General features: G+C 45.3%; 1 protein-coding gene across 2 annotated transcripts in view; it reads right to left on the reverse strand.

Moving 5' to 3' along the window:
* ephb3a (eph receptor B3a) overlaps positions 1–26,689 on the reverse strand; it is a 55,375-nt gene that overhangs the window by 19,887 nt on the left and 8,799 nt on the right. For both annotated transcript variants that reach the window (XM_089007585.1, XM_089007584.1), the window contains exons 3-8: positions 20,418–20,482; positions 10,508–11,180; positions 5,890–6,045; positions 2,521–2,856; positions 901–1,025; positions 56–212 (exon numbers count right to left, since the gene is read on the reverse strand). In XM_089007585.1, coding sequence (XP_088863711.1) covers positions 56–212; positions 901–1,025; positions 2,521–2,856; positions 5,890–6,045; positions 10,508–11,180; positions 20,418–20,482 — 1,512 coding nt within the window. The remainder of the gene's footprint in view (positions 1–55; positions 213–900; positions 1,026–2,520; positions 2,857–5,889; positions 6,046–10,507; positions 11,181–20,417; positions 20,483–26,689) is intronic.

Consider the following 26,689-nt stretch of genomic DNA (forward strand, 5'->3'; position numbering starts at 1 on the left):
AACCATAGCAACAGATCGCGGCAGAGATAAAAAATAATAGAAAAATAGGTCTTACTATGCAGGCTGGTGCTGATGTCCATGGGGTTGCTATAACGACCATATCCTGCGACAGTGCGAGCTCGGACCTGTACAACGTAAGGCGTGGCGGCCCTCAGCCCCTCCACCTTAGCCGAGCTGTGCTGGGAAGTTACCGTGTGCGACATGGCCTGGCCCTGCGAGGCGAGACGTGACGATTCATGTTCAGCAATCACTTTGCATCGAGGATATTTTTTCTTACGATTGCGTCGTATAAGCAAGAGTATGCAAGAGAATCGGTGAAGGTCACATTTTGAATTTAAAAATGGCTATTCAAGGGGGGTTAGGGATTGAATCTGTTAATCATCATACTTCCTGGAATCCGATTCCCATTTTGTGCCATCTTGTGGCATTTTAGATCGCGTGAATTTTGGATATTGTCTAAAAATATTGTTGAAAGAGTCATCTAAATGCGTATTTTCATTCTGCAAAATCAAATAAATAATTGTCTGATCAATTGATGACAGCAGCTATTTAATTTTACTTTTCACATTAAATTCCGCAATATCGTTATGACTCCAGCACCAGGAAAATTACCGTCTGCACTTTTCAGGTTGCTAATGTGAAAATAAAAGTCTCCTCTTGTTAAACAGACATCATCTTGCTAGCGAATTTTTCTGCAATATGAAGGTCGTTTGACCGTTGGAGGTCATAAAAGGAACACATTAAACCTTATAGGCCCTTGCCAAGAACTTGATCAATACCAACGATTCAACATTGCGGGACCTGCCGAGGCCTCCCATCAATAGAAATGACTCTCTCAACACGCAAGCACTTGAAGATTGTATTTCTCGGCATCGGGAAAAGATGAAGTCTCCAACTCACTCTTTCGTGGTATTTAATCTCGTAGTCCAAAATGACCCCGTTTGGTTTCTCTGGAGGCACCCATGATAGACTCAGAGTGTCGGCGGTGGACCGCATCAAATGGACTGTTGGTACTGCAGACGGTGCTGCGATAAAAAAATAACAAAATTAAAAAAAGCATATGATTACAAAAAAAATTGTTGTCGGTATGCATCACTTGGACTGGAAAAAGACACGTGGCCCAAAAATGGTTGTCTCCCAAGGACAAATTTCGCAAACGCTCACCTCCCTTCAAAACAAACCCTCCGGTAGGATTTTACAAATTCAATCAAAGTATACATTTAATAGGCCCAACTCTCCAGCAGTAAAGGTTGAAGAAATGGTGCGTGTTTCACATCGGCTGCATGGGTTGATGAATCCGAAAAAGTGACTCATCTCGCAGCCATTGTCTGCGTTCCATTAACCACGATAAAGTGGATTAAGTGTGGGCTGATATTAGTGATTACAGTGTGTGAAAGGTGCTGAAAAGTTGGCCTGGCCAAGATGTATGAAGGTGACATTGGTTGATTGCCGAGATCATTTTCGTGGCATTTGATCCATGTTTCTTTTTTTAAGACTGTCTACAGTTTTTTTTACGGTTACAGCTGCAAATCGACAGAGGTGGGATTCGACCGGATTGTGTGGCAAAAGATCATTTCTAAATATGATCAGTTTCCTCCATTGTCTTCTCAGACTTTTGCCAACCGTTTTAAAGGAATTTAGATTTTTTTTCTGGCGACAAAGCAAACTGTGTGCGACCATTAAAAAATACAAATACGTACTGTATTTTCCGGTGTATAAGGCGCACCAGAGTATAAGAAGTACCGCAGTGAATGGTGTATTTTCAAACCTTTTCCACATATAAGGCGCACCGATCTATACGGCGCACCTTCAATGAATGAAAAAGGTTTTCCAAATACAATATATACATTTATAAAATGTGTCCAAATATAAGGCACAACACATTGACAGGAGCCACAGTGGCTGCTGACAGTCGTTGCGAGACCTGTTGTGGCTCAATATTCCTATGTATATAAGGCGCAACGACATCTTTTGAAAAAAAAATCCAGGCTTTTGTGTGCGCCTTATACATCGGAGAATATGGTACATAAAAGAATAAATAAATAAACAGATGAATAAACAAACAAATACATAAATAAATAGACAGCCAAATTAACAAATATATAGATCATAGATAGAGGGAGAGAGGGACAGACAGACAGACAGACAGACAGACAGACAGACAGACAGACAGATAGATAGATAGATAGATAGATAGATAGATAGATAGATAGATAGATAGATAGATAGATAGATAGATAGATAGATAGAAACCCGTGTCTGGTATATGTTTTAATCACAAGTCCTACTTTACCAGGGCGAATTGAGTCCCAAATCTTACAATTTCCTGAATGACTAAAGTCACGTGGCTGCAGCCCACCCCGCGATGCTACGACATCATTAAGACACTTATTGACATTGACTGAGCATCAACTGCCTCTTTCATTGGGCTTTTAAAGTGATATTGATCACAGACTGGCCTATGAATTAACTCGGGTTTGCGGACACGCGTGGACGCGTCATTGACGGGGGTCTACTGACCGGCCTGGTTGGTGGTGATGTTGACTGTGGAGTAATGCGGGGAGGCGGGGTTCTTCCCGGAGACACCGTTGACCGCTTGAACCTCAAAGCTGTAGCGGGTGTGAGCCTGCAGATTCCTCACAACAACCTTCCTCTGCCGCAGCCCCAGTCTTCGAGGGGAGATGTCCACGTTGTCGTCGCAGCGCGTGCACGGGCTGCGGTCCCGCAGGCATTTCTTACACACCACGTTATATACCAGGTCGTTCCTGCCGCCGCTGTCTTCTGGTTCCTCCCATTCCAGGGACAGAGAGGTCTCGTTCACACTGGAAATTACGTTGCGAGGAGAAGACGGGATGGCTGCAAGGGGGTTCAAAGCAGAGGTCAATGATGAAATGACACAGGGAGATAGATTACACGCGCAGCATTTCAAGCACTGAAAAGGCCAAAATGCTTTTGGTTCATCGTTCCCTTCCGATATGACACGGGAAAATAAATTCAGAGCACGAAAGAGTGTCAAACGTTCTCACGAGTGGTGGGAAAACGAAGCTTCATGAAGGACCAGAGAAGTTGTGCAAAAATATATAGATAAACACAAAAAACAAAATAGATAAATAAATACAGTAAAGTCTCGTTATATCGATATCGGATATATCGATAGTCCCGGTTATATCGATACTATTTCTATGCACGCACGGACAAAATGACATGCAAACAGGGTCGGATATATCGATAGTCCCGGTTATATCGATATTTTTTCGGACTCCCTTGAGTATCGATATAACGAGACTTTACTGTAGACAGAAAGTAATTGTAGCGAACCCATTGAACTTTTGCTTCAACTAAACTTATTCACTGCCATTCACGAATTTATTTTGGAATTGAAAATATGACGTAGAGCGCCATCAACGAATTTGTTTGGGTTTTGTTTTTTCATGCTTGGGTGCCGATAAAACGCTGGCCATGGCCTATGGCAATGTTTTTTTTTCCACCAGAGGGTAGCATTTCCCTTTTTCCATGTTAGTGCCTTGTTCCAGATTCAGCTGTTGTTAAAGCGATATATAAAATAACATGTATGTATGTTGTTAAAGCGATATATAAAACAATATGTATGGATTGCATTGTATTTTGGACAGCCAGCCTTTCAAGCTCATATAACTCCAAACCCATATACTTTAGGAATTAACTCTTTTTTTCTGATGAAAGAAAAGATACAGTAAAATCTCGTTATATCGATATTCATGGAGTCCGAAAAAATATCGATATAACCGGGACTATCGATATATCCGACCCTGTTTGCATGTAATTTTCTCCGTGCGTGCATAGAAATAGTATCGATATAACCGGGACTATCGATATATCCGATATCGATATAACGAGACTTTACTGTATATAAATAAAGACAAAACGCAATAAATAAATAAATAAATAAATAAATAAATACATGCATTTTCCATGTATGCATGCATACATGCATGCATACATGCATATGTGCATGCATACGTGCATGCATGCATACATGCATACATGCATACATAAAGTAAGGTTTCTAACGCTGTATTGGATGTTTTTCAATAATACGAATAAAGGTTTTCTGATTCTGATTATGTAGTCCTAAAACTCAATATTCTGTGGGTCCTGGAATTCAAGTGACAATGACAAAAAACCCTGGCACTGGAGCGCACACATTTTTGCACATCGTCTGGCAGTGAATGCGTTAATAAAGTCATTCTGATGAGATTACACAATACAGAACATTAGTACATTGTGAACGGTACCTTGTGGACAGATCAGGAAGCAAACATTTTGAGTGCATAAAGGGCTCTAAATTACACCAGTCTCCTGGCATGTCACAAAGAGGAAGTGGTTGCGGTGGGTGTTCTTATTTTTTTTTCCCACCATACAAAATGCATTCCAACACAAACAACAGCACCAATCTCAGTCAAGATGCTTATTTTTTTCTACCACTGTGGTATGTTTGCAATATTGTAAGCAGTGAAATATGGTGATTTAAAACGTTTGACCATCTGGTTGGAGCATACTTTGTGAGAATCATCCATTTATATTCATAACGCACCCAAATGGACAGTCCAAAAATACTGCAAGTAAGTTGCGATGTCAGGAGAATATCCTTGTCGAAAGCGACCATCCGCTAACTTTGCCCTCAGCCGCGTTTCCCTCGCCCCGTCCTTTCTAATTAGAAGGAGACAGTTCAGAGCGCAGTCTCTTCTAATTGGATGGCTGACGAAAACACACGCTGGGCCCAAACTGGCGGCTGCCTTAACCTCGTTTGTGCAACACCATCACAAAGGACAGGCTGGCACACACACACTCTGCCAGGCCACAGGGACTTAAGTGTCAGGATTGCGCCTGCGTGTGTGTGTGCGCGCGTGAATGTGTGTGTATGTGTGTGTGCGTGCGTGTGTAGGCGCCTGCTGGTCAGCGTCAGAGTGCACACTGTTCCCGCGACAGAGATCTAGGGAACACAGTTCGGGGCCGTGTGTGTCATTTAACGTGTGGAAAGCCCCCCCCCCCCCCCCCCAAAAAAAAAAAAAAAAAAAAAAAAAAAAACCTCCCCGGGAGTGACTTTTACACAGCGCAGGCAGCTCATGTCACTCTCCATCAGCGCCATCGCCTCGTCCGCCCGCGACTGATATGGACTGTAAATCAGATCACATTACTAGAGGCAAGCCGACAACCTGTGACTGTCATAGCGCATATTTTGCGACATATTGTATGATAACAAACGAGATATTAGGTTTTTCTTTTTAAGCAGGAAGAGTAAAAGGCGGCTTTGCTTGTAAGAATTTTTGAAAAATATGACACACACCCCCTTAAATAGCTCTAGTCTAAACGCTTGATTCATCGATGATTCCATTTTACTTGCGCTTGAAGTCGTCATCGCTAATTCCGCGATGTGTATTTTCATTTAATATCACAATTTACCAATTAACAGTGGGACAAGTACGCTTAGTGGAGCAGTAAAATGTCCGTCCGAGAAGGCGACACCAGTTCCATATGTCAGCACGGGTCTGAAAGTACGAAAATATGCTGGTTGTCGATAAGAATAGAAGTTAGCCTTCGCTAGTTCCCGCTATTCTAGTCTTTAAATATTCATGCCAGCGGGGACATGGGGCTTGCGATGAGGAATGATGGTGATATGCGCAAAGTGAAGCTCCAGGTTTTTTTTTGCCAAAAGATAATTATGTGCCGAGAAGAAGGATATTTTGAATCATTTGTTTGAATTTGCTTCACTACCTGTCCATCAAAGTTATGATTCCTGTGAAACTGGTTCACGGCGCAAAAGGGTTTGGGACTAAGATCATCAAAACGAGCAATGCGATATTCTAAAGACAAAGCCCAAGTAGCTTTTTTTGCGTTTTCATGACTTACTAGTGCAGGCAGTGTCAGGCGGGTCACTATCGGCGCGGTAGAACCCACTCTGGCAGGGACACACACCGGCTCCTCGAGCGCCAGCGCGACTGTTGGACGGACACGTGACACAGGAACCGTCACCGAATTTGGATTTGAAAGTCCCGGGGATGCAAGCTGGACGAGAGAGAAGAGAAAATCAATGTTGGGAAGTAACAATCATTTGTTTTCGGTACTTTTCAGATGCTTGGACTTGAGTGTTTATTTTTCTCTTCTTGCATCTATTCCATCCATTCTTTCTTGCCTCCCCCCAAAAGTGACATTTTTAACGGCGACTGATGGCAAATACGTTTTGCATATACAGTGCGCATTCAGTTTTAGTTTTACGTTGCCCAATATCTATCTATCTATCTATCTATCTATCTATCTATCTATCTATCTATCTATCTATCTATCTATCTATCTATCTATCTATCTATCTATCTATCTATCTATCTATCTATCTATCTATCTATCTATCTATCTATCTATCTATCTATCTATCCAGCTATCCAGCTCTGTCTATTTGTCTGACTGTCTATCTATCTGGTTGGCTAGCTAGCGAGCGAGTTGGCTAGCTAGCTAGCTATAGTTGTCTAGCTATTTATCTATGTATCTATTTGTTTATTTGTGTATTTTATTCATTCTCTTTGTTTAGAATTGCTATATTACGGAGTTTGATTACTTTTGCCACATATGGAAGAAATAAACAAAGCAACCAGAGAGATAAAGAAGCAATGTCACGCAAAATACAAGTCGATGTCACCCCTGTCAGTGAACAAAACAGCGCACTGATGATGCTCGGTATTTACGGGGACGTCGATACTCGAGTGAGAAATGGGCCGCATTTAAGTAAACGTTATCTTCGTATTTGCATATGGTCTTGTTTTTTTCCCCCTTTATTTTATGGATGACATTAATAATCCCGAAGCTTGGATGACGCTGAAGTTTAATGGCAAAGAGGAGGAAACAAAAGGTAAAGAGTAAGATAGACCGCTGACAAGTGATGGGTGTTTTCAGACAAACAAAGATGGAGAATGCCTTTGAGGGGACGGGATACACCCGAAAAGCTATCCATCAGCCCACAGCTCTCAGGATACCATCAACCCCCTGAATTGCATACAGAGCTCTCTCATAATTAGCCTATAAATCAGTGCTGTGTTTGAAGCAACGCCGAGACACAAATTAACTGACAAGAGTTATGAGGGAAACTAAATAACGTTTGTTCAGTGCCAGGGGCAAAAAAGTGACTGACTTAAAATGGGTTTTGGAAAAAATAAAAATACTTTTTTCCACCCATACTTGTTAAAATTGTCATGACAAAATGATCTGAAAAATAAGGTATTTTGCCTCAAATCAGCTTTGTCACTGGAAAATGGCGCCCCCTCACAAAAAAAGCTAAGTGAGTGCAGAATTTCGATCTCCCCATCCACCTCCACCGACAGGCCTACAGGTGCCCCACTCTGATCTGATTTATGGTTCTGTTATTTGTTTTCACTTTCTGTGGCCTCTTTGGAGAAGTTGTTGCATCGCACCACCGTCCTCATTCAATCCATTAACCCCCACCCCCCCCACAGCGACGATGATTCACCACTTTTGATACATTGACGTTTCCTTGATTCGATTTTTCCCCACGTTTTGTAGAGAACGTCACAAAAACTGAAAGATTAATTGATCTTGGTTTAAGATTAATTCATTGTTTTCATTTTTGGAATCCCGGCATCACCTCATACTTACCTGTATCAACAGAGATAACAATCAAGATCTGATTATTTGGTCTACACCGTCAAGAAGAAAAGTAAATGGTGTACGTCTCTTCTGTCAGTTTTGCTAATACAGTTATATCTCCGCATATGAACGCTTCAGCTCACGAACTTTTCGCCTCACAAACATTACATTCGCGAGCATATAGTCTTGGCTGACAAGCTAGTTTTCGGCGGATGAATCAAAGCACTTGTCACCCACTTTCTTTGAGTGCGGACGTTGTTCGTTATCGAGTGTAGTACATTTGTTATTATAGGACCGAAAAAGACCCCACCACAGTGTTAAGCCAAAGCGGACATAAAAGAAAACTACGGTCGAGCAGAAGAAGGAGATCATCAAAAAAAAAAAAAGAACGAGGTGTGCATTTGTATGAATTAGCGTCACAGTACCAGTACGCTAAGTCGACCATGGCTACCATCCTTCAGAACAACGAAGCTATTAGGGGTGAGTGTGTGGCTAAGGGTGTTTCTGTGTTGTCTAAGCAGCGGTCTCAGGCAATAGAAGACGTTGAAAAATGTGTTGACTGTTGATTTGGATTAACGAAAAGCAGCGAGCAGGGAACAGCGTGAGTGAGAAAAGACGGCAACTTCACTCGGATATCAACAAGAGGCACCCAAATCAACGACCATCACAAAGGTAAAAAAACGACTTACAATACAGTTAATTTTTTTTATTACAATACAATAGCACATTTTAATACATAAAATAAGGCATATTTTGTGTAGTTTTAAGGCTTATTTAGTAGAAAATTATGTTTTATGGAGACCTGGGAACGGATTATTCTCATTTTGATGGTTTCTTACGAGAAATAAATGTTCGGCAGACCAACATTTCGCCTTACACACTTTCTGGGAACCAATTAAGTTTGTGAGCTGAGGTACCACTGTATCAGGGTAACATAGCATCCTGCCATATAGCTGTCATGTCCCACTACTCCCCACTGTGGGTTGCTTGCATCAGGCGTTTTAGGTTCCACACTAAAAGGCTCATAGTTGCATTGGCCTTACTAAGCCTACAAAGACATATTGAATTACCTTGCATGTTAGTAGAACATATCCCCCATAGAACCCTCACACTACATGTGATCAATTTTCCTGGCATCATTAGTGCTTGTAGAAGTATTGTAAGAGTATTTATACCGTGCACTTGTACAAATGTGCTGATATTTGGCAAGATCTAAAGTGCTTCATGGGTCATTTGCACGCCACAAGACGGTTAGCAGCTAGCTTGATTGGACGTGAGCCCCGCAAAGTATTGTCACATTTTAACAAAAATGGATGAATGGCATTTCCATTGATTAAATGGAAATATTATTTGAGATAAAAGTATTTTGAGTTGTGTCCGAGAGCATTTGGACTTGAGAGCGTCACCCATACCGAGGCAACAAGTAAAACAGCGGCGTGATTAATGATAGCGTGGCCATGTAGGCTGCATGGCGTTGCTCTGAATGCTGTTAATGAGTGTGCCTGGCTGTAGATTAACTAACAGGGGGCCGCCGAGGAAATTACACTTCCTCATCGCAACCCCCCCCCCTGGCTGAGGCCCTGGAGAGCTTTTTATCAGGCAGTGGCGGCAAGCTTTTAACCTTGAGCCACCAAAATGGTCATGATAAATATCGCCGCCACACGTTCGACACTGTGTCTCAGCCCAGGTGAGACAGACGGTATGCTTCTGTATCCCACAGCATTTACCTCCCCCCGTCCCCTCCATTTTGCTCATTCTCAGCTGCAGTTCCGGTCCCATGTTTGGCAATTCATACGGTCCCTCGTCGGCTAATAACTCCCCTCTCATCTGTGGATTTCCAACTCCAACGTCTTTTTTCTGCATCCATCTGTATTTTCCCCTCGATAGGCTCTCCTTTCGCCATCCTCTCTCTCATGTCCCGCTCTCACCGTATTTGTATGCCGCTCCTTTCGGCAACATCTCATTAATTCATACTCTCCTCCACCCTCCTTCACCTCCATTCAGGAGCCGCACAATGCATGCCGAGAGGGCAAAAACTGGGGTGACTGGAGGGGGGGGGGGGGTGGATATTAAGCAGCTTCAGTTCAATCATGGTTGAAATGTCACATTAGATATGAAGAAGAAGGAAAATTGTGAATGAATTGATCCTGAAAGATTCCTCAGGTTAAGATTTTGTGTAGCTTAATTAATGTGCGGTTAATTATGCACTTGAGCAATTCAAGTAACTAGTTTTGACGAATTTCCGACCTGTGTGATGAAGCCGGTGTTCACAAAATGAATATGAATGGACGGATGGATGTATCCAATCAAATTTCAGCAGCTTTTATCTGTTGCCATGTCAGCTTTTAGAATCAACAGTGTCGACCTAGGCTGACCATTTTACGATTGTTCTTCTGACACAGAATCAGAAAACCTTTAATAGTCCCACAATGGGGACATTTGCAATCTAGTGCAGTAAAATTGAAAGGGGTGGGGAAGATAAAAACAAAGTATTCTAAGCATAATAGAAATGTCAAAAGACTGAAACGTATAGCTGCGCAAACATGTTTCATAAAAATAACTGTGTATAGTTCAAGTATGAAAAAGCATATTTGATATTGTTTGCTGGATTGTTTTGCGTTGTCTAAGCATTCAATGGGTTGTTTAGTCGCATTTATGGTACAGTAAAGTCTCATTATATCGATATTCTCGGGAGTCGGAAAAAATATCGATATAACCAGACTATCGATATATCCGATCCTGCGGCATGTCAATTTTCTCCTTGCGTTCATAGAAATAGTATCGTAATAAGCAGTACTATCGATATAACCGATATCGATATAACGAGACTTTACTGTATTTGAATTGCTGACAAATGGCAAAATCTACATACCTTGGCATTGGGCACGATCGGCGGAGGGCTCATAGCCAGCGACGCAGGTGCATGCACCCACAGGAACCATCCATTCTCCGTCACCGTTGCAGTAGAGCTTCAATGGGACGGACATCTCCATGGCATTTGTCACACAGGCCCCCGGCGCAATGACCAAGGAAGTGGCTTCGGCCCCCGTGGAGGTCTCAGGGAAGACGGCAAAATTAGCAATGGTGGTGGAGCACTTTTTGAAGAACACCCGGACTGAGATCAGCGACATGCAGGCTCCCAGGTCCTGGAAGGCTAAGAAGAAGCCCGACTTGGACAGGGGGCCAAAGCTGCGCACTTTAGTGTTGATCCTGCCAGCTTCCAGGAGAGAGAAACTCTCATCGGGGGCGATTGTATCCACTTTCAAATAAGGGTTCTCCCTCCACAGGGGGCTGGTGTCCGTGGCCGTGTCCCCGTCCGATTCGTAGTAAAACAGATTAAAGGTCTCTTTGCAGGAGCCGGGGATGTTGGGAATGCTGGCACAGTCGCGCACGGAGAATTTGAGCTCCACGTAGACACGAAGTACACCCCTGCGGGGGATATAGTCCGTCCTGAGCCAATTGTTCTGGTTGGGCTGTCGGACATTACACACCTGGTAGGTTCTGATGGGGCTCATGGAGTCATCATAGCCACTCACCTCTTCCCACTGTGGAATTAAAAAAACACGCAGTGTGAAAAAAGGAAGGCAGGGAGAGGTTTGATGATGACACCGCGCACGTTTAATTAGGCTCATTTTAATTGGACAATGGGTCTATTTCTCATTTGGCGAAAACCGAGCCACGGCAGATAGGCGTTTATCTGGTGTGTTTTAATTAATACGGAGTTGTATTAAACATAGAGCCGCCTAATACAAAGCGGCAAAGCATGAGCGCATTCAAAAGTGTGAAATGACATCTGATATAAAAAGGCACATCCCACATTGTATCGGGTACGGACTGTGAGGAATAATTTGCAGGGAAACAAGATGCCCAATTGCAAGAATCTGTCTGCAAATTCTATTCATGACATGCAGACTATTCATAGAAAACACATTTTCTCATTAAAACGCATTTCCAAGCATGCCCGCTATTTGCCAAACACAACTGGGACCGATCATCAATTGTAAAAACAAGGTGCTTTTGCATTTATAATGCAAATGTGGTGTCGAGATATGGAGGAGAAAATTGTTTATTATATAGTGTGTCCCTTTTACAAATAAAAAAATAATTCTTTCATTTCATTCTTTCATTCTTGTGTAATCCTCTGTCTGTTCATCTGTTTTTAAAATCAACAGTGTCATGCCCTGCATATATATTTAAACACGGGGGCAATTTAAAATAAATTCAAGGTGTATTTTAGATTGCGTGATATACTCTTGTAGACGAATATATTACATTTAGCTACATTAATTCATCTTGCGCCATTGAGATGAATATAAATGCATTTGCAATCCCCAAAACAACGTTTGGAATGTGTTTTTAAAAAATAGCACTCTCGAATATTTAGTATAGTACATTTTTGAATAAATAAGGTAGTAAGTATTTTTATTTTTGGTTTGTGTTACGACTTTAGCCGATGATGGTTAATTTATTCGCTGTGTTGCTAGCATCAACAAATCGTCGTTTTCCGGTGTTATATTTCACTGCGTTTATGAAGGCCCAAAAAACGGCACCTGGTCAAGACGATCTACTCATTTCCAAAGTGTTTTCACAAAACAGAATCAGTTGTTTCATCTTCAGAATACACCTTCATCGCTGCATGATGTGTGCTTGTGTATTAATATCTGTTATCTGTTCGACCAAAATCTCCGGTGACAACCAAAGGACACGCATGAACGCGATACCGTTTTTTTAAACATTTAAACCTGAATAAAAAAACTGGGAATTTCGAGTGTAAATATTGGATTTATTTAAGATAAAAATCCCTGTCACCGATCGTGTCTGACTGCAAATACTGACGAGGAGCAAGATTTCTTTATTACCGGTAATTTCTTGCCCATTTCACGGTAAGATCAGAGCATTGTCATCTACTGGCTTTTTTGAATGTCGCTGTGCCGATGACCATGTTGTGTTTGGGAGCCTTTTACTGAGCGAGTTGCTTGTTCTGTAGCCACAAAAGGACATAAGTCTTCTTGTGCCGGTCCGAAGCCCGGATAAATACAGAGGGTTGTGTCATGAAGGGCATCCGGCGTAAAAGCTCGGACAAAACAAACATGCGGATCAAACCTCTCAAGATGGAGGACACTGATTCGCTGTGGCGACCCTTTGAAGGGAAAAGCCGAAAGGAAAAGAAGAAGAATCGGTAATTTCTTATACTTAGGAGGCGGTGTCACATGAATCACTAAAGTAGAGAAACATCTCATTTTTTTTGTTCCATCCCTTGATAATGGAGAATGTAGTAAAAAAAACTAAGATATTTATTTTTCATTTCAGATGTGTAATTATAATACAGTACATATTACTTTCATACTGGACCTGTTACATGAACACATATATAAATAATAATTTAAATGCAATGCTGTGCTTCATTGACCATTCAGCCTTCCTGTGAGCTATATGACCTCACCCAGAATATAGTTTATGCACTACCCCGGGCTTATATTACAAATATGAGCATTACTTATCCGCTACTTATTTACGAATAGCTGTGTTATAAGGTGAAGTATTTATGTGTTTAATATTTTATGATTCGGAGTGTCAATATCATCCAAAGCTGATGAATAGAAGCTCCTCCGCAAATTAACATATGGTAACTAACATGAAAGTCTGATTAATGGACCAGTTAGTCAATAAATGTACAGTCCATTAAGCAAACGCCTCATGGCAGTCAATCTTTTTCTTTTAATTTTCTTAACCCCCCCCCCCCCCCCCACACACACACACACACACAATTCCCAGTTGGGCCAAATGCTTCGTTTCCATAACAAATGAGCTTGTAGAAGTTGATGATTTCCACAGCAAGAAAATACTGCATAAGTCATCTCACGTATTTGAGCTGCTGTGCAATTTATTCCCACGTGATGAGCCCGGGAGTCAGCGTTTGTCGTCATAAATCACCGGCAACACGTTGATGCACTACCTGACAAATATGATAATTGCAGGTCCCTGAGTGTATGGGCTTGGCGGACAAACGGCCGAGTGGTGTGCGCGTGGGGATATGGGGGGGAACCAGTATGCTCAGACTGCCCTTTTTTAGTAAAAAGGAGGAAGACTTTGCTGCTCAAGATCGTTTCCATGGAAACCCAGCATTTCCATTGACTGACTTTGCACTCACGTAGTGAAGACAAATGACACTGGCCAGGAGCGGGGGGGAGGTCTGTCAGGCTGTTAGCCCTCGGGTCAAATTCATGTTGCTTCATTTTCCCAGCACTCATTCAGGGCATATCAACAGCACACCTTCATTTCGGACTCAAATACCCTCTCAGATTTCACTTATCAGGCACTCCACGTTTTCGAGCGGTTCTTCTGAACAATGGGGATTTTCTTTGATTCATTCGTATGTCTTCACTTTGGTTCGTTTGGATTAGTAGGATTCTCACTTTGGTCCCAGGCAATTTGTAATCACTTATTTTCTCGTCATTAACTCATTCATTGCCATTCACAAATGTATTCAGGAATTGAAAATATGACGTACATGTGTCACATCTCGCTGCCATCCGGGGCGCGCCCCGCCCCTCCTGTCACCTCCTCCGACATTCTTGGGAGACGGCCCCTCCAATCATCATTCACCTGGGTTCCCACAGCTGATTGTCATTCACTGATTGTGCCTTCTGCCTATATCTGTCTGCCGCTCACTACCGTCTTCTGTCGGAGTATTCTTGGTCATTGCCATTTCCACGTCCGTGTTGCCAGGTCTGCTATCATTCAGTTATCCTCCTTCACTCATCCCTGTTTGTTATTATTTGATGCTGTTTCCAGTAAAGACTCTTTATCCACCCAAGCCTGTCACGCCGTGTATTTCGGGTCCTTCCCTAACACCAAAAGTCCGTCGCTCGAGGTCTGCCTCCTAGCACTCGAGCGTTCGTCACACAATACTCCGACCACCCATGGACCCCGCCGGCGTTGACAGGTATTTTACCGCCCTTGTACAAGAGGCGGAGCGTTCGAGCCAGCTGGCCCAGGCGATTGAGGAAATGCGCCACGCCACTACCTCGCTGGCTCAACGCCTCCAGGAGATGGAAAAGAGCATCGCCACCCTCTCTGTTCCTCCCCCCCCGCCCGTGGGCAGGCGCACGCCCCCGCTACCCCAACCCTCACGCTACGCAGGCGAAACCGAGCGCTGCGCTCAATTCCTAATGCAGTGTGCGCTCGTGTTTGAACAACATCCTGACGCCTACGTTAGCGATAAGGCTAAGGTAGCCTTCATCACCAGCCTGCTCGCGGGTGAAGCCGAATCATGGGTGCTGGCGGTACGAGAGTCCCGACCGGAGCTGTGCGCCTCGTATCCGGACTTCGTAGCCGAGATTCGCCGGGTGTTTCACCATCCAGTGACGGAGGTCGAGGCGGAAGGGAGAATCCTCGACTGCGTCCAAGGGGCCCGTTCGGCCGCAGAATACTCCGTCGCTTTCCGGATCCAGGCCGCTGGCAGCGGCTACGGCGACCGAGCGTTGAGGGGGGTGTTTCGTCGCGGCTTGAATTCCGACCTAAAGGATGAGTTGGCTACCCGCGACGCCGGCACCACCTTCGACGACCTCGTCGGGATTGTCATCGGCTTGGATCAGCGTCTTCGAGAGCGGCGAAAGGAGCTGAGCGACCGACGGCCCGAGGTACCCCGAAGCCGACCCCGGTCGACCACACCCGGCAGCGACCGCGCGCAGCCCCAGGAGGGACTCTGTGAACCGATGGTGATAGGGGGGGGAGACGACCGCTCCAACCCGAGGGCTCGTCGCACCCGAGGCCCCCAGCCTAGGACCCACGGCCAATGTAAGTCCCCGCCGAAACGGAATCCGTTGGGGGCTAAGTCCACGACACGAGTCACACGGTTGGAGCTGGAGAGTGAACTATTTGGCCCCTCCAGCTCCCAAAGAGTGCGGGCACTAGTGGACTCGGGGGCCGACGGGTGCATTATCGACCCCCACCTGGCCGACCTGCTGGGCTGCCGACTTTTAGATCTCCTTCCCCCTAAGGAGATCGTCGACCTGGATGGCCGATTATTAGCCCGGGTCACCCACCTCACAGCCCCACTTAAGCTCCGAGTGGCAGGCAACCATGTGGAGCACCGCCAATTTCTTGTTATGCCCTCCCGGAACGCGCCATTGGTCTTGGGTCTCCCCTGGCTCAAGGCCCATGACCCATCCATTTCTTGGGAGGGCCCCACCATTCAGGGCTGGAGCCCCTACTGCTACGCTAACTGCCTGCGGTCGGCTACGGCAGGGCGTAACCCCTCCCGCGGTGGCCCGCCCGAGGCCATTTGCCTCAAAGGCGTGCCACATTGCTACCACGACCTGCGGGAGGTGTTCAGCAAAGACAACGCCCAATCCCTGCCGCCCCACCGACCGTATGACTGTGCTATAGACTTGCAGCCAGGGGCTCCATTACCGGACTCCAGACTTTACCATATTTCTCAACCGGAACGGGAAGCCCTGAGCACTTACATAGACTCCTCTCTAGCGGCAGGACTCATTCGGCCGTCGCGTTCCCCGCTGGGCGCAGGGTTTTTCTTTATCGACAAGAAGGACGGATCCCTGCGCCCATGCGTTGACTACCGGGGCCTGAACGACATCACCATCCGCAACAAATACCCTCTCCCCCTCATGGATTCGGCCTTTGCGCCCCTTCAGTCCGCCACCATTTTTTCTAAATTAGATCTTCGCAGCGCCTACCATTTGGTCCGAATCCGTGAGGGGGATGAATGGAAAACAGCCTTCAAGACGCCTTTAGGGCACTTTGAATACCTGGTGATGCCGTTCGGGCTCACGAACGCGCCTGCCGTATTCCAGAATTTAATTAATGATGTGCTCAGGGACTTCCTCAATGTTTTTGTTTTTGTGTACCTCGATGACATTCTTATTTTTTCTCGCTCTGCAGAAGAACACCGGCAACACGTCCGACGGGTCCTGGCGCGGCTCCTGCAAGACCGGCTCTATGTGAAGGCAGAGAAGTGTGACTTCCATGTCCGCTCTCTGTCGTTCCTGGGGTTTGTGGTGGAGCAGGGGCAGCTCAGGGCCGACCCCGCCAAAACCAAGGCGGTGGTGGAATGGCCGATCCCAAAGACGCGCAAGCAGCTTCAGCGGTTTTTGGGGTTTGCCAACTTCTACCGCCGCTTCATTCGCGGGTATAGTCAGAAGGCACTCCCCCTCACTAACCTCACGTCCACCAAGCTCCCTTTCAGGTGGACTCCCGATGCTGAGGGGGCTTTCAACCGCCTCCGTCGTGCCTTCACCAACCCCCCCGTTCTGCGTCATCCCGACCCGGATCTTCCGTTCACGGTCGAGGTTGACGCATCCGAGTCCGGAGTAGGGGCCGTCCTTTCCCAGCGCTCTCCCACCGACCAGAAGCTACGCCCCTGCGCCTTCTTCTCCCGCCGGCTCAGCCCCGCCGAAGCCAATTACGACGTCGGCAATCGGGAACTGCTGGCGGTCGTCCTGGCCCTGCAGGAATGGAGACACTGGCTTGAGGGAGCTAAACACCCCTTCACCGTCTACACGGATCACAAGAACCTGGCGGCCATCCGGTCGGCCAAGAGACTTAACTCACGGCAGGCCCGATGGTCACTCTTCCTCACCCGTTTTGACTTTTCTCTCACCTACTGCCCAGGGTCACAGAACACCAAGCCCGACGCCCTATCCCGTATCCATGAGCCGGCAGAAAGGGAGGAGACTACCACCAACATCCTGCCGGCCCAGCGCATCCTGGGCGCCCTGAGGTGGGAGGTTGAGAGAAAAGTCCAACAAGTCCAGGGAACCACCACCATCCCCAGGGGCTGTCCCAAGGATCGCCTGTTCGTCCCCCCCCCCCTACGCACCGAGGTGCTCATCTGGGGGCACACATCTAAGATAGCTTGCCACCCGGGGGTCAACAGGACGATCCAACTCATCGCCCAACGGTTCTGGTGGCCGGGGTTTAGGAGGGACATCACCCTCTTCGTGAAGGCCTGCCCGACCTGCGCCCGTGGAAAGGCCTCCCACCAGCCCCCGGCCGGACTCCTCCAGCCCCTACCGGTTCCGTCCAGACCCTGGTCCCACATCTCCGTCGACTTCGTGACAGGCCTCCCCCCCTCCCGTGGCAAGACGGTCGTCCTCACCGTAGTGGACCGATTCTCCAAGTCGGCCCACTTCGTTCCGTTAACCAGGTTGCCGTCTGCCACCGAGACGGCTCAACTCCTGGTTAACCACGTCGTCCGTCTCCACGGGATTCCGACTAACATCGTGTCGGATCGGGGACCGCAGTTCGTGTCCAAGGTATGGAAGCGTTTCTGTCGGTCCCTAGGGGCATCGGCGAGCCTGTCGTCTGGGTACCACCCCCAGACCAACGGACAGACGGAGAGGAAGAACCAGGACCTGGAGGCGGCCCTCCGGTGCGTGTGCCTCCACAACCCGGCGTCGTGGGCCCTGCACCTACCCTGGGTGGAGTACGCCCACAACTCCCTGGTCTCCGCAGCCACAGGTCGGTCCCCATTCATGTCCGCCTGTGGCTATCAGCCGCCCTTATTTCCCACACAGGAAGGCCAGGTGGAGGTCCCGTCTATCGACCATCACCTCAGACGGGCCCACAGAGTCTGGAAGGAGACCAGGGACGCCCTGTCACGCACCGCATCCCGGAACCGGCGGGTGGCAGACCGCCATCGACGGCAAGCACCCAGCTACCAGGTCGGGCAGGAGGTCTGGCTATCTACGAAGGACCTTCGGCTGGCAGGGTCCTCGGCCAAGCTGGGCCCACGCTTCACGGGTCCCTTCCCCATCGAGGCCATCCTCAGCCCGGTCTCGGTGAGGCTCCGGCTACCACCCACCATGCGGATCCACCCCGTGTTTCATGTTTCCCTCCTCAAGCCAGTGGAGACCAGCCCCTTAGCCCCCACGCCCGCCCCCCCACCTCCCCCCCGGATATTGGACGACGGACCAGTCTACACCGTGCGGGAGATACTGGACTCCAGGCGCAGGGGCAGAGGAGTGCAGTACCTGGTCGACTGGGAGGGCTATGGACCTGAGGAACGTCAATGGGTCCCACGGGCCTGGATCCTCGACCCATCCCTCACCCGGGCCTTCCATGCGGCTCACCCATCCAAACCTGGGGGGCCGCCGAGAGGCGTCCCTTGAGGGGGGGGCACTGTCACATCTCGCTGCCATCCGGGGCGCGCCCCGCCCCTCCTGTCACCTCCTCCGACATTCTTGGGAGACGGCCCCTCCAATCATCATTCACCTGGGTTCCCACAGCTGATTGTCATTCACTGATTGTGCCTTCTGCCTATATCTGTCTGCCGCTCACTACCGTCTTCTGTCGGAGTATTCTTGGTCATTGCCATTTCCACGTCCGTGTTGCCAGGTCTGCTATCATTCAGTTATCCTCCTTCACTCATCCCTGTTTGTTATTATTTGATGCTGTTTCCAGTAAAGACTCTTTATCCACCCAAGCCTGTCACGCCGTGTATTTCGGGTCCTTCCCTAACACCAAAAGTCCGTCGCTCGAGGTCTGCCTCCTAGCACTCGAGCGTTCGTCACAACATGCAGCGCCCTTCCCAAATTTGGGTTTTGTTTTTTCATGCTTGGGTGCCGATAAAGTGCTGGCCATGGCCTCTGGCAATGTGTTTTTCTTTTCCACAAGGGAGCAGCATTTCCATATTAGCACTTTGTTCCAGCTTCAGCTGTTGTTAAAGCACTATATAAACCAATATGCATGCATTGCAATTGTATTTTGTACAGCCGCCCTCATTTCAAGCTCACATATCTCCAGACCCATATAATTTAGGAATTAAATCTTTTTTTCTGATGAATGAAGAGCGGCTAAGGTTTCTAACGCTGTATTGAATGTTAATGTAGTCCTAAAATTCAATATTCTGTGGGTCCTGAAATTCAAGTGACAATGACAAAAACCCTGGCACTGGAGTGGACACATTTTTGCACGCCTGGCAGTGCAAAACGCCAGGCGAAAGAGTTAAACAAAATCCTTATCACATACTAGTTATTTTGTGCCGAACATGAGCCAACACCAGCAAGGATTTAGGGAACAAGGAGTTTAACATTCTGCTTACAAGTCTGCCAAAATGGCCGCCAGCAGGTCATCGTCGCAGTCTATAACCCAATCGATGTTCGATGACGACGCGCTACACGCTGCAAAGCGCAGTGCGAAAACGACTTTACGTCATTAAACTAGCAAATGATGAGATCAACATGGCTGCCACTTGGAAAGTGCGTCACGCCATGGTTAAATCTATCTCTCATTGTTGGTTTGCTTGCTGGATCACAATCCCTTGTTTGTTTCAAATAGGCAAGATTTTAATTCCTCTGACATGTAACAGTCCCACTTGTAGTTTTACTTCATTTACATTAGAATTATGAGGGGGTGCTTGGAAACAGTTCTTTCCAGCCCAAGTCTTCCTTGTAGGTCTTACGCAGTATGGGAATTTGCTCTGGTTTTTCGGGATGTTTGCACATCGGCTTGTCTTGAGAAAACGATGCACAGATTGTGCGGAGCTCATCTAGCTTTTGGCTTCTTTTTCCCTTTTTTTTAAACTACTGAAACCCCACAATTGCTCCGCTCGCAATGTCACACAGCATGTTTCTGATTTGCGTTTTTTAGTGTCGCAGAAAAGCAAAGACACGCTGCAAAAACAAAGCAATAAAACAGTATGAAGTGTGCTACTCAAAACACTCGGGGCGCTATTAAAGAGCAAATGGAACAAATGTTGTTAAAGAGGGGGAATAAACGGAGTGGGTGTGGCCACAAAATACAGACAAACATATGCTCACCCCACTTTCTGGGAATGTAGTCCAGGCTAGCTCTGTTGTCGCCCATCGACTGTCCATAAGTGTTTCTGCAAAGTCAGGAAACACGAATTATATTTCATGGACAACAATGTCAATTAATTCACAATTCAGCCAAAAAATAAAAATATAAAAAACGGTGGAATCAGATGAAAGTGGAATTCCCTCAGGTTTGTACGTCAAAGGTGAGAATTTGGAGTGCCACTTAAGCAGATGCTGTTTGATGTGATGTCAGAATTTCGACACTCTTCACTCCTCTTTCGGTGCCAGTGTCAGAGTAAGCAGAAATTGAACTGATTTATTTAAATTATTGTTCAGCTTGCCATGGCCGACATCCGTTTTTTCTCTTGAGATCACAAACTAGTTGAGACCGAATTAAAAGCATTTCTGGCGGTTGCAGCCACATTAGACAACCATCCATTTTCCCTACTATTATTAGTCACGCAGTTAGTTGTTGAGTTTTTATTCGTATTTAGAAACATTTACACACCTTTATTGCTTTTAACTCATTCACTACCAGACGTGCAAAAATGCCCACTGCAGGGCCAGGGTTTTTGTCATTGGCACTCGAATTCCAGAACTCACAGAATATGGAGTTTTAGGACTTCATAAACATTCAATGCAGTGTAACAAACATTAGACTCTCTTTTTTCATCAGAAAAAAAGAATTAATTCCTAAATTATATGTGTCTGGAGTTATATGAGGTTGAATTGAGGGCAGCTGTCCAAAATACAATGCAATACATTCACATTGGTTTATATAGTGATCTAACAACAGCTGAAGCAGGAACAAAGCGCTAATATGGAAAAAGGGGCTATGCTTCCCCCATGTGGAAGGGAAAAAATATTGCCAGAGTCCATGGCCAGCGCTTTATCGGCACCCAAACAAGAAAAAACAAAACTCGAACAAATTTGGGAATGGCAGTGAGTTAATAAATAATTTAAGGGAACAAAGTGCACCAAGTGACCTTCTGTTTACATTTACAAAATTCACAGTTTTTGCCTTAAGACATTTCAATTGTAATTCGATCATTTTTTTGCATGATGAGAACCAAAATCTTATTTTGAAAGCTTTTTTTTGAAAATACACATCGTGGCTTCTCTTAAATGAGAGTTGGTAAACAACATTAGGGCGACTCTATTCGCCCAATTTACGACTTTATAGAGAGCAAACAGAAAAAGGTAGACAGAGAGGGAGCAAACGCCAGATCAATCGCCACTGTTGTCTGGATGTCAATTAGTCCTCACTGCGACCAATTCGGCTTGTTGCACCTTTCCCAATTCCCACAATGGGTGAGAGGCCTCCAGAAGTGATGTTGTTGTTAGCGCGGAATTAGCAAAACAATTACACTTTCTTCCCAGAGACTCAATGGCACGGCGCCCGCTGTGCACCATTTGCTCACAAGTTGTTGATAGCGGCTGCCCGACGAGAGGGTGACGGTGCGGGCGAATATACACGGAGCACGCCCCCGGCTAGAGCACAACAGACGAGCCACATTCTTCCTGGTCTGGTTCCATACTGTTGCGTTTCAAGGAACGAAGCCGCAGTGTGACCCCGACTTTCTCCATCTGTAACTGCTGAGTTAAAAGACGGCTCGGTGTTTACACATTTAGGCAGCGCCTTCGTTCAATGGCCTCGCTTTTCTTTGGAATACGAATTTGCGGTTTGATGTTTGTGAATTTACGTATGAAGAGAGACTCATTCTGAAACCACGAGCAGCACATGTTGTGAATATTAACTGCTGGGAAAAAAAGTCCAGTACAGTAACCAAATAGTGCACTCGGTTCATTTCCGGAAACATCAAATGGCCACGCCCGTTACAACAGGCTCCGCCCTTTTCAAAAATTGACCAGAATTTTGAAATTCAGAAATTAAAGAAAAGATTCGCATAAAATCCAGTCGTCTGAACTGCTGGTAACTGACGACAAGGCTAGCGCCGATCGCTATTATTGTCATTGCAAAATAGCAAAAGTAATGCTCAATCATGTATTTTTTTTATTATCGCGGCATATGGTCGGATTGATAAAAGCATAACGTGTGTATGCACGGAAAGCTGTCTACTGTACATTTCCAACTTTTTATTTTCTAATTTCAGTTCATTTCGAGCAACTTGACGACTGATACTGAAGCAACGTTTAATACTATAGCCAAAAACAAAAAACATAAACTTCCTGTTCACAGCATGAATGTACACAGTGTATTCTTTCTTTGAAAGGACATGAACGGTGTTAAAAATATAACAGGCTTGCCTTTTCACGTTAGCTTTTACTAAAGTTAGATGATAAGTGCAAATGAGGAGCAGCCAAAAAAGAGACCTTCTTGTTGCTATGTAAATGAGCTTTTACTTGTGTGCGCGTATGTGTATGCGGATGTAAACGGAGACGAGACTTGACATCTGCCGTCGTAGCTACACAGATACAATGTTCAAAACCTGGAGAAGCTGACATAGCGAATAAATCCAGCACAATTTGCAATGAATGAATACGGATGCATCACAAATTCCCGGTGCTCTTCCTTTAGCAACGCTTGAATCAATTACCATGGAGACATGCAAGAACTTCCGAGTTTATCTCGATCTAACAGTTTAATTCATAAACTCCACCGAGTCTTTAGTCAAAAGTAATGCAATGCAATAAGGAATTTTAGGGAAATCCCGGAAACACAAAAAGTGCAACTTTTCTCTAATCAGAAGTCATGCAGAAGTTATTTCTTTATTTAGTTATTTTTGCTCACCATGGATATTTCATCTCATTTTCCGTACCGCTTATTCCTCATTAGGGTCGCGGGGGTTGCTGGAGCCTATCTCAGCTGTCTTTGGGCACAAGGCGGGGGACACCCTGAATTGGTTGCCAGCCAATCGCAGGGCATACAAAGACATACAACAGTCACTCTCACACTCACACCTAGGGACAATTTGGAGTGGTCAATCTGCCTGCCACGCATGTTTTTGGAGTGTGGGAGGAAACCGGAGGACCCGGAGAAAACCCACGCGGGTCCGGGGAGAACATGCAAACTCCACACAGGGAGGCCAGACCGGGACGCGAACCGGCGACCTCTGCAATGTGAAGCCGGTGTGCTAACCACTCGGCTACCGGGCCGCCCACCATGGATATTTAATTTTGTTAATCCACCCGATGTACATGTTGCATGTATCAAGCATGTTTTTTTATTCGCTAACTGGTCTGTGAAATTGGGGTGTGTACATGTATTTCTAAGCGGATTATCTGTAATTGGCATTGCATCCAGGCTCGTCAAATGGATTTTGAGGAAATGAGGAAGGGCAATCTCAGTATCAGAATCACCTTTATTGCCAAGTATGTAGAACACACAAGCAATTTGTTTCCGGTAGAACACGCTGCACTAGTATCATCCCCCAAAAAAATTGCAGAGGCACTATACAGTTCTATTTGGGTTCGAAGAGTTAATGGCTTGGGGGAAGAAGCTGTTTAAATGTCTGCTGGATTTAGTGCGCATGGATCGGTAGCGCTTGCCTGAGGGGAGTAGCTGGAAAAGGTAGTGGGCAGGGTTCGGAGGGTCCAGTAGGATTTTCCACGCCCTAGTTTGGAGTCTTGCAGTGTGCAAGTCCTCGAGGGTGGGTAGGGCGGTGCCAATGATTTTTTTCCCGCCATCCTAACTGTCCGTTGAAGTCGTTTTTGTTGATTTGGAGTTTGATATTTCATAAAAGCAAAATAGTTTTGTAGCATTAAAATCACCGTTCTAATTGATCTTTTGTATTAATGTCTTTTCCGGTGTATAAGGCGCACCCAAAAACCTTCATTTTTTTCAAAAGAGGACCCTGTGCCTTATACTCCGTGTGCCTTTTATTTGGGAAAATTTTGTATATGTATACTATTTGGAAAACTTTTTTCATTCATTGAAGATGCAGCTTATAGTCCGGCATGCCTAATAAATGGAAAAGGTTTGAAAACACACCATTCATTGGGTTTGCGCCTTATACTACAATGTACTTTATACACCAAAAATACGGTAATCCGAATGCCATCTTTCGATTCATGGGCCACCTTTGCCACTCTGTAAATGCTGCTGATACATTTCTTTATAACTGCTACCCCATAGTTGACCAGCGGATGGCTGTGCTTTATTTTTCTTGACATTACGTTGGGTTGTTGTCACTTCCGGTACAGATTTACTTTCCGCGCTACTTTAACTTTAAATTTCATTTCACTGAGAAGACGGCGAGAATGGAATGCTTTATCGCTGTACTGTTTAGCAAGGAAAAGATAAAAAGGACAGAAATCAAAACTTCCATTTCGGACGGAAAGCGGGCAAAGTGGTTTGTACGATTTCATTGCATACGTTTTATTTCATTGGTGTAAAGTCCAAATGTTTATGTGTAAATAATAGCTATATTTTTATACTTGTTTGTAGTTCTACGGTGGTGGTGTCGGTGCTGTGAAATCACATTCAAGAATTAACCATCAGTACAAAGAACCAGAGCCCTCTGTTTCGAATGGAAGCACACACTCAATGAAATTCTTCAAACTGGTTCAACTTGCTTCCTTGACACCAAGTTCACATCGGATGGTGCCAAAGCAAAGCTTTGATTGCTTGCGTCTGATTTTCCAGTCGATATCAGAGGACATCTCCTTTTTTAAAGCAACTAATAATACTACTCACTGCCTAATTAGAAGGTTGATATAGTGCCTATCCCTTTTTATAGGATTCAGTGAAAATATTATGAGAACACATCACTCTATGAGAATCCTCACAGGAGTGTATCAAAAAAGAAATTCTTCTTGGTGCCTCTATTCCCTTTGATTTGGTCGCCACATACATTTTTCAGCAAACCTTAATAGATGATTTATGTTGCCAGGACTTTTTCCCATAAACTCCATTATTTTTTCATGGTTCACAACAGGAATTCGGGAAAGGTCATGCATTTAAACATCAAGAATCTTCCTCGAGTATCGGTTGAAGTCGGCTCAGGGGTGTGTGTCAGGTTAAAAAAAGGAAATTGTATGAAGTTCAGCTCACTTTTGTTTCAGCTTCAAAAATACACATCTAAAAAAACTATAAAGTGAAACCAAGAATAAATGTTAAAATAAGAAAAATAACACTACAATTGTAGTTTGTAAAAACATCAACACATTACAAAATGAAAGAGTGTAAGGAATTAAACCGTTTTTGATTCATTTCAATGGACATTGTGCTGCTCCAACTGTTTCACGCATATTGGCCACCAGGGGGCAGTATAAATCACACATTCTTCGCAGAGGATACATTTATTTTTAATAAATTTACAAAAAAAAACTTATTTCATGTTGTAATCATGGAGTATTTTGTGTAGAATTCTGAAAAAATATTCCTTTTTTCAAGAGGGCTGTAACATAAGAAAATTCCAGGAAAAATGATGCGTTCTGAATACTTTCCGCACTGACTGTATGCTCGTATTTTCTCTTCACGTGTGTTGCTTCAGTTGTGTTCAAATATCTGTAGCTGAAAAAGTTGGAACACTGCCACATAAATGTCACCCCGCAGAAGACTCCCATTATTTGTTAGCATGAAGCTATTAAGGCTACATAGTTGTTTTAAATGGACAGATGGTATTTCTCTTTTGTTTTATCTTTAGCTTGACAGTCAACTTGAACTAGGAGTGGCCTTGAACAGCCCAAGGCCTTTTTTTGAGCTATTGTTCACTCATTCCGTCTGCCGAATTGCTGGTTATTGTGTCGTGAGTCCAGTTTCCTGTCACCCGGTAGTCATATATGCCAAAAGTCACTCACAACTTTTACTGCATGTTTTTTTCAAGCTTGGTTTTTGCAGTACGGTCAGTTTTTGTTGTTTAGGTGTAGGTGTGTGTGTGTGTGAACGACAGCGTCTCGGTTCGAGCAAACGGGCACAAGAAGGAAGACTTTAGTTATTTGTCATTTGTGGTGAGAGAGAAGATTGGGAGTGTGGGAGTGGGGAGCAATCAATCGCAGCTGTGTTTGTTTGGCAACTCGGCACACAGCTGGTCGAGCCGGGGATCACGCTCGGCCCCTCAGGAGCCCAGTGCAGTTCACCCTGTGCTCTGGAGCAGCGAGGGCAAGTCGTTCATAAACTGAGCAAGAAATTAACACATTGTCAAAAAGTGCATGATGACACGTGGGGATCGGCGCAGAAGTAAAATGACGGTGACATCATCCCATAAATGTCACCCTTGATTTGTATTTTTTAAAATGACAAAAATGAATTCTCGAAACAAATACAGCGATCCTTAGAAGTTGCTAATTAAAAACAATCTGAACTTGTTATT

The sequence above is a fragment of the Hippocampus bargibanti genome, linkage group LG11 (genome assembly GCF_051943395.1).
Source record: "Hippocampus bargibanti isolate YZ-2025 linkage group LG11, ASM5194339v1, whole genome shotgun sequence".
Taxonomy (NCBI): domain Eukaryota; kingdom Metazoa; phylum Chordata; class Actinopteri; order Syngnathiformes; family Syngnathidae; genus Hippocampus; species Hippocampus bargibanti.